This window comes from Abramis brama, assembly GCF_963993115.1.
Source record: "Abramis brama genome assembly, chromosome: 8".
Taxonomy (NCBI): domain Eukaryota; kingdom Metazoa; phylum Chordata; class Actinopteri; order Cypriniformes; family Leuciscidae; genus Abramis; species Abramis brama.
The window spans coordinates 1,806,474-1,819,098 of record NC_139970.1 but is presented as its reverse complement, the minus strand read 5'-3'; the positions used below and the strand labels follow the sequence as shown (position 1 = coordinate 1,819,098).

The 12,625-nt window shown below is 40.5% G+C and overlaps 1 protein-coding gene across 2 annotated transcripts; it reads right to left on the bottom strand.

Annotated features, from left to right (window-relative positions):
* Positions 1–4,969: 4,969 nt before the first annotated feature.
* LOC311088763 (uncharacterized protein) lies at positions 4,970–10,281 on the bottom strand. Of its 2 annotated transcripts, XM_084123044.1 has the most exons (5): positions 10,208–10,281; positions 8,034–10,120; positions 6,302–6,448; positions 6,164–6,215; positions 4,970–5,324 (listed from the first exon to the last, which is right to left on the bottom strand). In XM_084123044.1, exons 2-4 carry the CDS (start codon positions 9,541–9,543, stop codon positions 6,166–6,168), a joined length of 1,707 nt encoding a protein of 568 aa, XP_083979170.1. In that variant the 5' UTR covers positions 9,544–10,120; positions 10,208–10,281; the 3' UTR covers positions 4,970–5,324; positions 6,164–6,165. The 2 variants fall into 2 exon arrangements, with proteins under 2 accessions (XP_083979170.1, XP_083979171.1); XM_084123045.1 differs by lacking the exon at positions 10,208–10,281 and having other exon boundaries at positions 8,034–10,204.
* Between the last annotated feature and the right edge of the window lie 2,344 nt (positions 10,282–12,625).

Sequence of the window (12,625 nt, the reverse complement as noted above, 5' to 3'; positions counted from 1 at the left end):
AGTTAAATTTACAATGAAAGTACTTTAGGAACTTTTTACCGGTAGTCTACGATGATTTTTTCACCTTTTAAACATCATTATACATGCAAATATTGCTGTTTTGTGCTTGTCCCACACCCAGACTTTTGATCTTCAATAATGAAAAAGAAGTGTAAAAAATTATTTATCCTTTTTTTTTTATTATGACTGAATAAAGTTTCAGTAAAAGAATCAAAACATAATTGAGGTATTTAAGGTCAGACAACTATTAATGTGATTTTATATACAAAATGTAGTTGTCCCACAGTATTGCCGTCATTTCCACCACAACGCAGTAATGTCCCTTTAAAAAGTTTTTTTGAAAGATTGTTTGGGTAGTTTCTATGGAGATGAACAATGACATCACAGTACATGTCTGACATGGAGGACATTTAAAATTTCTTCTACAACTTGGAGAAGAAAACTCAAGGTAAATATTGCTTGAAATGAAAATATTTTTATTGTATGTAATTTCCAAACATGGCGTAACAATAAATGAGTTTGTAAATAAATTTATTTTTTAACACAAATATATGTATTTTGCATGCATGCAATGCTAGCTACCAATTCATAGCTAATCTGTAATACTAGCTTGGATTTTTTTACAAAATACTGTAGGATTGTCATTTCCACCACGGTCATTTCCACCACATTACCTTCTTGGGTGGAAATGACAAAGGTGAGGTGGAAATTACATTTATGCTTACAAGGTGCAATTCATAGATTGAGTGGCTACATATGAATATTTTATTTATTGAAATGTACAACACTAATGTATTTATTCAAATATATATTTGTTGAAATGCCATTTAATCTATTTTTAAGATGCCATGGAAGTCAACTAGAGAAAGGTCTCAGTCCTATAGGGACAGACTAAAAGAGGACCCTGTCAAATATGAAGAGCGACTGAAGAGAGACAGGGAGAGATACATAAAGAAAAAAGAAAGAGGGGTTGTAAAGCCAATTGCAGATTTGTCAAAGCGCGAACAACGCAAAAGAAGGAGACAATGGAGAACCAATCAAAAAAATTATCGGGAGAAGATGAACAAAGGTCTTGAGGTACAGGCCTACCTTTCTACCACTACACCGCCAAACTCTCCAGATTCTGTCCAGCCAGAACATGATGTTGATCCACCTCTCACACCACCCTCACCATCAGCCTCTGCCCAAAGTTTAAGTCAAAAACAAAGGGGAAGGAAAAAGGTTCTAAGAAACCGTTCAAAAGTTTATGCAGCATTGTATAAAAGCACAGCTATGCTTGGGAAGGCTCTGCAGAAGGCCGAGATGTACCGCAAACGGTATGACCGATTAATGAAGAAAGTGAAGCAGGCTGACTCCCCAAATGCCAAGTCAAAAAAGCAGATGGTAACACCACCACACACTCTAAGAAGAACTTTGGTTTTCCATAATGCTCTTCTTGCTGAGCTGAGAGACAGATATGAAAATCTGTCCTCCGAGAGAGAAAAACAACTTATTTTGAAGATAATGGCAGGAAAGATCCTCAAGAAGTATCGCCTTCTGAAAATGGCTAGAACAGAATTTGGCTTCTCAGCCAAGAGAATGAGAAATAATGAAAAGAGGTCAGCAGCACTTAAATACACAAGGAAGAAGCAAAAAAACAGCATCACCACAGACACAGAAGAGAAAATTAAGCAATTCTTGGAAAGAGATGAAAACAGCAGAACAACAACTGGTAAAAAGGAGACTGTGACACAGAAAAAACTGAAAAAACAGAAGAGATTCCTTAACGAACCCATGGAAATACTTCATGAGAAATTTAAGAAGGAGTATCCTGACATACAGATTTCTTACAGTGTGTTCTGCAAGAAACGTCCTTTTTGGATTATAAAGCCCACAATTAAGGACAGAGACACATGCATATGCAAGACGCATGCCAATATGCAGTTAATGGCAGACAAACTGCTGCAGCACAAAGTGATCAACAGCAGTAAAATTGAAGATTTGGTTGTCTCTCTGTGCTGTTCACCATACACTAAGGAGTGTATGTACAGAGAATGTCCCAACTGTGTGGACAAAGAATTGCAGATCTCGCCCTTTGACCCTGGAGCACAGACATTTTGGCACACATGGAAGGCAAAAGCTGAGGAGAGAGAGAAGAAAAAGAAAGATGGAACTAAAGAGAAAATCACAGTTCATCTCACTGTTAAGGAGAAAATAGAGGGTACACTGCATACTTTACTAGAAGACTTTTCAACAGATCTAAAACAAAAACTTGGAAAGCATATGTATAACATCAGGCATCAGTATGCAGCTCTCCGTGGCCTAAAGGAAAACTTGAGAGAGGACGAGGTCATTCTGCATATTGATTTTGCAGAGAACTTCCAGTGCAAGTACAACAGTGAAGTCCAGGCGGTACATTTTGGTGATTCGCATCACCAGGTCTCACTCCATACTGGGGTGGCCTACACCTGGAAGGATGTAAAGTCATTATGCTCAATCAGCTCTTCTTTTCGCCACGATCCCTCAGCAATATGGGCACATCTAACCCAAGTTCTAACTTACTTGAGAGAACAACATCCCACTGCAACCACATTTCATGTGGTCAGTGACGGACCAACGACTCAATACCGCTCAAAAAAAAACTTTTTCCTCCTCACCAATGTTCCTTACCAAATGGGTTGGAAAAGTGTGACCTGGAATTTCTTAGAGGCTGGCCACGGCAAAGGCCCAGCTGATGGGATTGGAGCGGCGGTGAAGAGAAGAGCTGATGATCTTATTGCAAGAGGAAAGGACATTCCAGATGCATGAGTACTGCTTGAGGAGCTTAAGCAGCAAAAGTCTGCCACAGAGCTGTTCTATATTGAGCCAGATGCCGTTGAGGCAATGGATGTTCACGTTCCATCTGAATTACAGACAATTCGTGGCACGATGAAAATTCATCAGGTATGGTCTCGCTGTTGTTTCTTTATACATTTTATGGTCTTGCTGTTGTTTCTTAACACAAGTTATGACTAATTGAATGCTCTGACAGACTTTTTTTAATCTCCTTGCAGATCACCTCTCATTCTCCAAGTCAGATGTCATGGAGGATTCTAAGTTGTTTTTGCTCTGCACCCAACGATTGCAACTGTTTCACACCAGAAACGGTCAGGTTTCAGCCATGGGATGAAGCTACCCCCACAACCAGTACACTTCCTGTCACATCCCAAGATCAAGTTCTGCAACCAATTTTGGACTTGCATGAGGGTCTTATCGGTCAGTGGTGTGCAGTGGTGTATGATGGAGATGTGTACCCAGGTATTATTCAGGATGTTGAGTTATACAGTGGTGCTCAAGTGAAAACAATGACCGGTATTGGGATCAATCGCTTTTATTGGCCACTGAGAGATGATGTCATCTGGTACCAATCCATGGATATAATAGGCCTCATCCCTGAGCCCGTACCAGTGACAAAACGGCACAAGGAGATTAAGACAGAAGTTTGGAAAGCAATTTGCAAGATTTGGCCTTGAATCAATCAATCAATCAATCTCTCTCTCTCTCTCTCTCTCTCTCTCTCTCTCTCTCTCTCTCTCTCTCATATACTGGTTTATGTGGATTAGCCAGACTTTTTCTCCAAACAGGCCCGGTGGTGGTTTAGATGGACTACCCTTTCCTGAGGTCCTAGAGCTATGGGAGTTCGATTAAAACACTCAAAAAAATTTGAAAAAAATTCAGGACACTTTAGACTTCAGATACACCCTTCAGAGCTTGATACACACCACCCTAAAACTATTGTGGTTTATAAAGACAGTTCTCATTTTGAAAAATATGTGACTTATAAGGACCAAAACAAACATTATTGGGACTTTAAAGGGACAATGACGTCACTTAAATACTTGCTCATTAACATAAATGCTCATTAACATAAATACACATTAACCTGACACCACCAAGCATTACTGGGACTTGAATTATTATTTTATTGCACAACTCTAACATCACCAGTGTTAGTTGGTGACACTGACTAACAGCCAGATAACAGCCTGTAAGAGCTAAACAATAGATTGTCACACAACACCAGTGCCATGACAATGAGAATTGAGCAAAAAAGGTCAAATAAGTTATTCTTACCCAACTTCAAAAGACCCATGGTTGCTCATAACAAAAATAAATAAAATGTAAAAAAAATAAAAGCTGTTTTACAGTTTGCTTTTGTGATGGCCTCTTTGTCATTCGAACTTCTGTTTTCGTACTGAACATCAATACAAACTATAACAGGCAGACAACTTAAAACAAGAGCCACACTTTTTAAAACATTAAAGGAACTTTGGACTTTTGGGACTTTAACTTATTCCCCGTATCCCCCAGAGTTAGATAAGTCCATACACACCCTTCTCATCTCCGTGCGTGCCGTAACTCTGTCTGACGCACCCACCGCTAGCCTAGCTTAGCACAAAGACTGGAGGTAAACGGCTACAGCTAGCATACTGCTCCCAATAAGTGACAAAATAACGCCAACATTTTCCTATTTACATGTGATTTGTATAGTCACAGTGTGTACAAATAACAAGGTCACATGATACACAGCCATCTTCTAACCGTTTACATACAGGGAACTATATTCTCATAGAATTTACTATATAGAAGACGAAGCACTGCTGGCTGGAGTGATTAGCGCAACCCTCTGAGTGAACTCTCTGCCCCTCACCACGGGGCTTCTCAGGTGCTGCAAGCAAATCACTCTGCCAGTAGCAGTGCTTCGCCTTCTGAGAATATAGCATGTATACGGTTAGAAGATGGCCGTGTGTCATGTGACCTTGTTATTCGTACACGCTGTGACTATACAAATCACAACATGTAAATAGGAGAATGCGTTATTTTGTCACTTATTGGGAGCAGTATGCTAGCTGGAGCCGTTTACCTCCAGTCTTTGTGCTAAGCTAGGCTAGCGGTGTGTGCGTCAGACAGAGTTACGGCACGCACAGAGATGCGAAGGGTGTGTGTGGACTTATCTAACTCTGGGGGATACGGGGAATAAGCTAATGTCCCAAAAAGTTGGCGTGTTCCTTTAACACAAACATAGAAACACCACCACAATTGTCAGTGTATTTAAATCTTTTCTTTTTCTGACTGCCTCTTTGCAGCTATTCCTCTATTTCGAACAAAGTCCCTTATATTTTGCACTGTTCTTTGTGCCAACACGGGGTCTTCCACCAGTTTGCAGTGACTGCATTCAGTTTTGGTGGCCAGTTTTCCCCTGCTTATATGACCTTTGAAGTGTCGCATTACTGCGGCGACCTCAGCCTTAGACCACACTTTCTTTGCCACTCTTCTGGATCCATGTTCCTCATCAGCATAATTCCCTGGAAGATAGGCAAACAAAAAAAGAATATAAATAACAAACAAAATGTGTTGTCCAGTTGAAGCCATCAAAACATGAGTTCAGTTAATGCCACAGTAGACAAGAAATTGCAGTTTACTTTTCTTAATTCACTTTGGGTATCAGTTGGTTGCTCACTCGATGTGATTTCACCAACTTTACTAGCCCACATTAGAGTGCGGATAATATGGAGTGTATTATTAGAATGTCTTTGCTGTTCATCTATTTATGTGGCCAAACCTTTTGATATTTGAATTAATTGCAGTAAGTAAAACTACAATTAGCAACATGTCTTAAGTAATTTTGGCATTGTACTTCAACACACCGTATTTTAAATGAAACAAAGACTATGGGGTTTAAGGTCTGATTCTCAGTTTAAATCTGATTTCATAAGGTTAGCTAAATAGTGTTGGAACTTGGTCTGAAAGTTTAGTCTTGATATTGAAACCGTATGTAACAATACCTTGATACCACCATACTTGGTCGTGTAACTACTCATGTAACTGTATTTAAATAGGGAAAACGTGGAGGTGTTTGGTCGCTGCTAGCTTCATCTCTGTTTGGTCCCTAATGAATGAACTGGGCTAAGCTAAGTGCTTTCAAAGTGTCGCCACGCACCAGAGCGATTGAGTGCACGCACTGAGACGAGAGAGGTATGCATCAACTCGTCTTAGTTAAGGGAATAACAGTTGAAGTAAAAAAACTGAAAAAACGGTGAAGTATCCCTTTAAGGGAGTTGGGCAAAGTAAGAATTTCATTGTAGGGTATAAACCACTGTTTCTTCTGTGCATAGACAATAAACCTCTTGAATCTGAATCTTACCTTCAGAGGGAGGTACACTCACTTACTGTGGACAACACAAATGACACTGATCCTGTTGAAAACATAATTTAACAAGTTACTTTTGTCACAGGAAAAAATACATTTTATCAGCAGTGACTATGAATTGAGTTAACATACCAAAGTCTCCCATGTCATGGTCTTGCTCTGTGGTTGTAGAGTCAAAAACCATAGGCTCCACAGTTCCAAGCTCTGATGCGGTGAGATCTGTGTTGCTGTCATCAGATTCACTCCCACTGTCTTCAGCATCACTTAACGCAATCTCATCTGGAAAATGGCATTAGTAAAACTCAGAGGTGTAAAGAGTACCTGAAAACCATACTTGAGTAAAAAGACAGATACCTTGCAGCATAAATTACTCTAATACAAGTTACAAGTCACCAATACGACTCGAGTAAAAGTGATTTTAACAGTATTTTACTTCTACTAAATCTAGGCTCAAAGATGCACTAGTCCTTGACACCTGAGACATGCAGGTGAAAATAAGAAACAGTTGATTTGTAAAATGAGAAGTCATGTTTATTTTCTAAAATCTAAATAAAACTGAACACCTCAATAGTGCAATAAATCAGAGTCAACACAACAGCCTGTTAAAGGGATTGTTCACCCAAAAATGAAAATTCTGTCTTCATGTAGTCAACCTCAAGTTGTTCCAAACCTGTATACATTTCTTTGTTCTGCTGTACACAAATATAGACATTTTATATATTTTTGTAACCAAGCAGATCTTGCCAGCCATTGACTAGTACAGCAGAACAAAGACAAGTTTGGAACAACTTGAGGGTGAGTAAATGACAGAATTTTCATTTTTGGGTGAACCATCCATTTAAGTGTCTACAAACTCTCAAGTCTCAGCTAAGCTCAAGTGCACAAAAAGGCCACACGTAAACCAATATCCTTCAAAAAGGCCTTGTCAATATAGTGGATAAATAAAATAATGTTAAGTAAAATTAAATAAAGTCTACTTGCACTGGATGTGCTGGTTTTGGACTCATCACTGGCTGCAGTCATGACCTCATCTCCTAAATCAAACGTCTGCGATTTAGCACCTACTAAATGCACTGGCATTCACGTAAAGTAGACTTGTTGAAAGGTTTGGGTGAGTAAGGGCAAAATGCACAAGATATAGTTCAGTAAATGCCACTTAGATGGAAATATCACTTCTTTATAGCAGAAACAAACTGCTGCAAGTTAGGTGCCATGCAAAATGTAATTTGTAATTGCATTACTTGTCACAAATGAGTATTGGAGTAAAAAGTACATTTACTTCTTCAAAAATGTAGTCAAGTAGAGTAAAAGTAGCTAATATCTTTGATACTCAATACAACTACAAAGTAGCCAAAAAGATACTCAAGTATAGTTACTAATTACATTTACTCAAATAGTTTACAGCTCTGGTAAAACTCATAAATAGCTGGACATAAAAATCTGTGGTTGAAATAGCCACATCAAATAAAAAGACCTAGGGAAAAGATAGTACTTGGTTTTGTACTTGCCACTTTTTGCAAAGTAACTATTTTTACTTGAGTAGTTTTGAGCCATTATACCCGTTTATGTTTAATGTGGTCCATGAGCACATAAGATAAATTATTACACAATATGATTTTAGGTTAATATTTAACATAATTCGACTGCACCTACACAAGCAATTTTGAATTACTATCCAGCCATACTGTAGACTTAAGTTTATATTTCTGAATAGTAGTCCTCGACTCATATTTGGACATGAAAGGTGATTTTTTTTCTTGGAAAGGGATGCTGACTACGCCAAGTCTAGATGTTTATAAATTAACATTCAAAGGAAAAAACAAAAACTCAGATAATATCTACAAGGGCTAATTTCTGTACAAACCTTCAATTTCAATCTCATCCAGTGACTTCCCCTGCATGCTGGAAAGGTTTCCTTTCTCCATTGACAAAAGGAGTTTGGAAATCTTAGCGAGTTGTGTTGTGGGAACTGGTAATCTGTAGAAGTCGCGGTGAACACGAATGTCGTGACCCAGGAAATCTGCAACCTGATCAAGTTCATTGTGTTTTAAATTAAGGACTTGTGAGAGCGTGGCAACATGTTTCCTGAGTTGTGTTGACCTAAGGTACTCAGGGTGCTTTGCTCCACACTGGCTTGCATGAACACGCAAACAGTCCTGTCCTCTGTAGTGGCTCATTGACGTTGGTCTTGCAAACAGGAAGACATTTGTGGCACAAACGCCACATTCAGTTCTTCTACTGGCAAGTAGTGACAAAGCATCCACCACACTTGGTGTAAGCAGAACGGCAACCTTTCTGCCCCTTTTCCCCATGATTTCAATTCGGCTGAAATAGTTACAAAGCTTCTGTTCAGTCTTCGACAACCCCAGTGCAACATCTTCATGGAGCTTTGTGTTGTCCCTTTCATGAAAACTTTTGAGGCGCATTTTTGAAACTTCCCCAGCACGTCTTCGATTGAAGACAATGATTTGTGCAAGTGTGAGTTTTGCAAGTTGAGCATAGTTCTGAGTGGTGGCCTCTTCCTTCAAGCTGCAGAAGGCACTTTCTGCAGATTTCTCTAGGTACTGATGAAGGATCTGAACATCTTCAGTGAAGGGCAATGTTGATGGTTTATTGTATTTGGCATCACTCAGTGTGTTCAGGGCACTGTGAGACACCAACTCAGACCACCTGGAGGTGTACAACTTCTTGAATATGTCAGTGTGCCTGATCAGTTCTTCATCTTCTGCCATGAGTGCCCTACAATGAATAATGTCCGCGATTTTCTTCAGTGTATGCCCCAGTTTCAGCGCAAGGCTTGGTTTCTGGTACGAGTGTTTTTGTTCATCAAAACCTGAAACTTTCTTTACTGCTTGCACAACTCTCTGGAAGTTAGCAGGTTTAACAGCATCCTCTAGGTTATGTACTGAGAATTCTGTACGCAGGCATAACAACAAACGCCCCACTTCACGGAGCTTTTGTCGAATGTATTCATATTTTGTAGGGTCTTGTCCATGTTTGTTGAGTGACTGGGCAAACTGAATGATAGAGAAGTCATTTCGCACAACTGAGGCCACCTCATCTTGTTTCATGACACTAATGAGCTTCCACACTCCACTTGAGATCTGCTGACAGAATGTAGACTCCAGAGTTGCAGCCAAGCCCAGTACTTTGGTTCTCCCAGGTGTCTCACCTAAATCTTCGTTTTCTGGCTTAAAGGGGCATCTGCGGACATGTCTCCAAAGCTCCTTACGTATGTACATCCCTTGACAATACATACAGTGGATAAACTTTCCTGCCAGTGCTTTAGCTTTTGGCTTTCTCTTCACTTTCAGTGATCCTGTTCCATCTTGCAAAACTGCAATGTTATGTTTAAAATTTCCCTTATTCCTCATTTTTTCTAATAATATCTTGCGCTCTTTTGAGTCCTCAGGAAGGGAAAATGCTTGGACAATTTCAGTATGTGTCTTGTGTGTTTTCAAGTGGCGGGAAATTTTGCTTTGTGGCTTACCACAAACATAACAGTAATTTTTTTTTACTCATAATCAGATGTGGTAATTCTTGTTCATGAGTCACAGCTTCATTCTCTAACTTTTCCTTTGATGAGTCTTTGATAGAATTTGCTGAATTAGATGTGTCAGCAGCATTGGGAATCATCTTATTTTTAAGGGGTGGCCAACATTTTGATATACTGGGCACAACTGGGGTGCCTGTGTCTGACCCAAAAGATGTTCCAACATCAGGTACTACTGGTTTTACTTGAATATGTGCAGCTCTTGCCTGACTTGACATTAAGGGTATGCTGGCATCTGAATCATATTCATCTTCATATTCTGACTCCGAATCAGGTATGTATTCCTTGTCAGACATGTCCTCAGCATCATCAGATGATATTTGGTCCAATTCTGGATGTGGAATTTTGTCCTGATCTGACAGCAGTTCATCCTCAGAAGCCTCAGGAGACTGTTGCGCCTGAATTGGTGAGAAAGCAAATTATTTTACATGTTGATTGAATCTTATAGACAGTTCAAGTTCAACACTCACTTAGTAGATACTCACCTGTGCTGTGCTGTTAAAGTCATCTCTTTTAATTTGCTTGAGGCAGGATTTATGCCAGACCCCTGAACAAACTGGAACACATTTGATTAAAATAATGTTAACACTGCAGGTCTATTTAAGTGGTTAGAGCACAACACATTACACTCCCCAGCCAACACACCCATGTGGGGCCCAAACGGGCTGCAAATGGGCTGATATCCGGGGCCCACCTGGGCTACCCAACTGGGAACCCAGCTAATTTTGGCCGTGGTTTCCGTGGTGGCCCCACATGTGTTAGCCCAGATAGGTTGATGATGGGCTCTTGATGGGCTCCATATCGGGCCCATATGGGTAACCTAGGTAGCACCCATTTAGGGCCTACAGGAGTCTGCACACATGGGTTGATGATGGGCTCTTGATGGGCTCCATATCGGGCCCACATGGGTAACCTAGGTAGCACCCATTTAGGGCCTACAGGAGTCTGCACACATGGGTTGATGATGGGCTCTTGATGGGCTCCATATCGGGCCCACATGGGTAACCTAGGTAGCACCCATTTAGGGCCTACAGGAGTCTGCGCACATGGGTTGATGATGGGCTCTTGATGGGCTCCATATCGGGCCCACATGGGTAACCTAGGTAGCACCCATTTAGGGCCTACAGGAGTCTGCGCACATGGGTTGATGATGGGCTCTTGATGGGCTCCATATCGGGCCCACATGGGTAACCTAGGTAGCACCCATTTAGGGCCTACAGGAGTCTGCGCACATGGGTTGATGATGGGCTCTTGATGGGCTCCATATCGGGCCCACATGGGTAACCTAGGTAGCACCCATTTAGGGCCTACAGGAGTCTGCGCACATGGGTTGATGATGGGCTCTTGATGGGCTCCATATCCGGCCCACATGGGTAACCTAGGTAGCACCCATTTAGGGCCTACAGGAGTCTGCGCACATGGGTTGATGATGGGCTCTTGATGGGCTCCATATCGGGCCCACATGGGTAACCTAGGTAGCACCCATTTAGGGCCTACAGGAGTCTGCGCACATGGGTTGATGATGGGCTCTTGATGGGCTCCATATCGGGCCCACATGGGTAACCTAGGTAGCACCCATTTAGGGCCTACAGGAGTCTGCACACATGGGTTGATGATGGGCTCTTGATGGGCTCCATATCGGGCCCACATGGGTAACCTAGGTAGCACCCATTTAGGGCCTACAGGAGTCTGCGCACATGGGTTGATGATGGGCTCTTGATGGGCTCCATATCGGGCCCACATGGGTAACCTAGGTAGCACCCATTTAGGGCCTACAGGAGTCTGCGCACATGGGTTGATGATGGGCTCTTGATGGGCTCCATATCGGGCCCACATGGGTAACCTAGGTAGCACCCATTTAGGGCCTACAGGAGTCTGCGCACATGGGTTGATGATGGGCTCCATATCGGGCCCACATGGGTAACCTAGGTAGCACCCATTTAGGGCCTACAGGAGTCTGCGCACATGGGTTGATGATGGGACCCAGATAGGTCATATCTAGGGCTCTTATGGGCCACAACGGGTATATATATATGTGCTACCATATTTGTCTTTTTGAGTTACCTTATTTTACAGTAAACCCCTAAATACAAACATATGTAATCAATGAACAGAAACCATTACTTCATGCTTTACTTTATTAATAGAATATTTATTAACATATTATGTGTATTAACAGACAAGTATCAAAAGTAAAAGCTTTTGACAAACTTTATATTTCACAAACAAAACAAAAGTGCAGTTTTTCAGACCTCTGTCAGAAAACTATATTTCACAAACAAAAACAAAAGTGCAGTTTTTCAGTCCTCTGTCAGAAAACTATATTTCACAAACAAAAACAAAAGTGCAGTTTTTCAGTCCTCTGTCAGAAAATTCTATATTACAAAAACAAAAGTGCAGAATCTCAGTCCTCTGTTGTCGCTCTCCCAACGGCCCTTTGAAAAGAGAAAATAAATAAATCAACCATTTTTCAACTTTTGCAATTCCTTTTCACAGTTCAAACAGATGCGTCAGGTTAGTCTTTGGCTATTTGCCGATACCGATATCAATCTGATATTTTTATTTTATTCTTGAACTAATACTAATAACAATAAAATATATAGAAGCACTTTGCTTACTAGCCACCTAAAAACATCTCACTCAAATGGTGAACAAATACTTCTCCAATATAGTCCACAACAAGAGTTGATAATTAAAGACTGCAACCTTTTATTCAGAAGAACTTAAGATGAGTTTGGTAATTGTTTCTGAATGATTTTAACATTTATTTGCTATATTTCAGATCAATATATTTGTTTTCCTTAAAATTTGAATTAACTTTAACTTTATTCCAATGCAATATGATGAATGATGGGACCACAGTATACTGTTTAAATAGGGTTGGATAAATATTTTTTGCTTTT

Coding starts and splice junctions, on each gene's coding strand:
- LOC311088763 (XM_084123044.1), bottom strand. CDS start 9,543: ATGAGGAATAAGGGAAATTTTAAACATAACATTGCAGTTTTGCAAGAT. Junction 6,449..8,033: donor GGATGAGATTGAAATTGAAG/GTTTGTACAGAA, acceptor GCCATTTTCCAG/ATGAGATTGCGTTAAGTGAT. Junction 6,216..6,301: donor CCATGACATGGGAGACTTTG/GTATGTTAACTC, acceptor TGTTTTCAACAG/GATCAGTGTCATTTGTGTTG.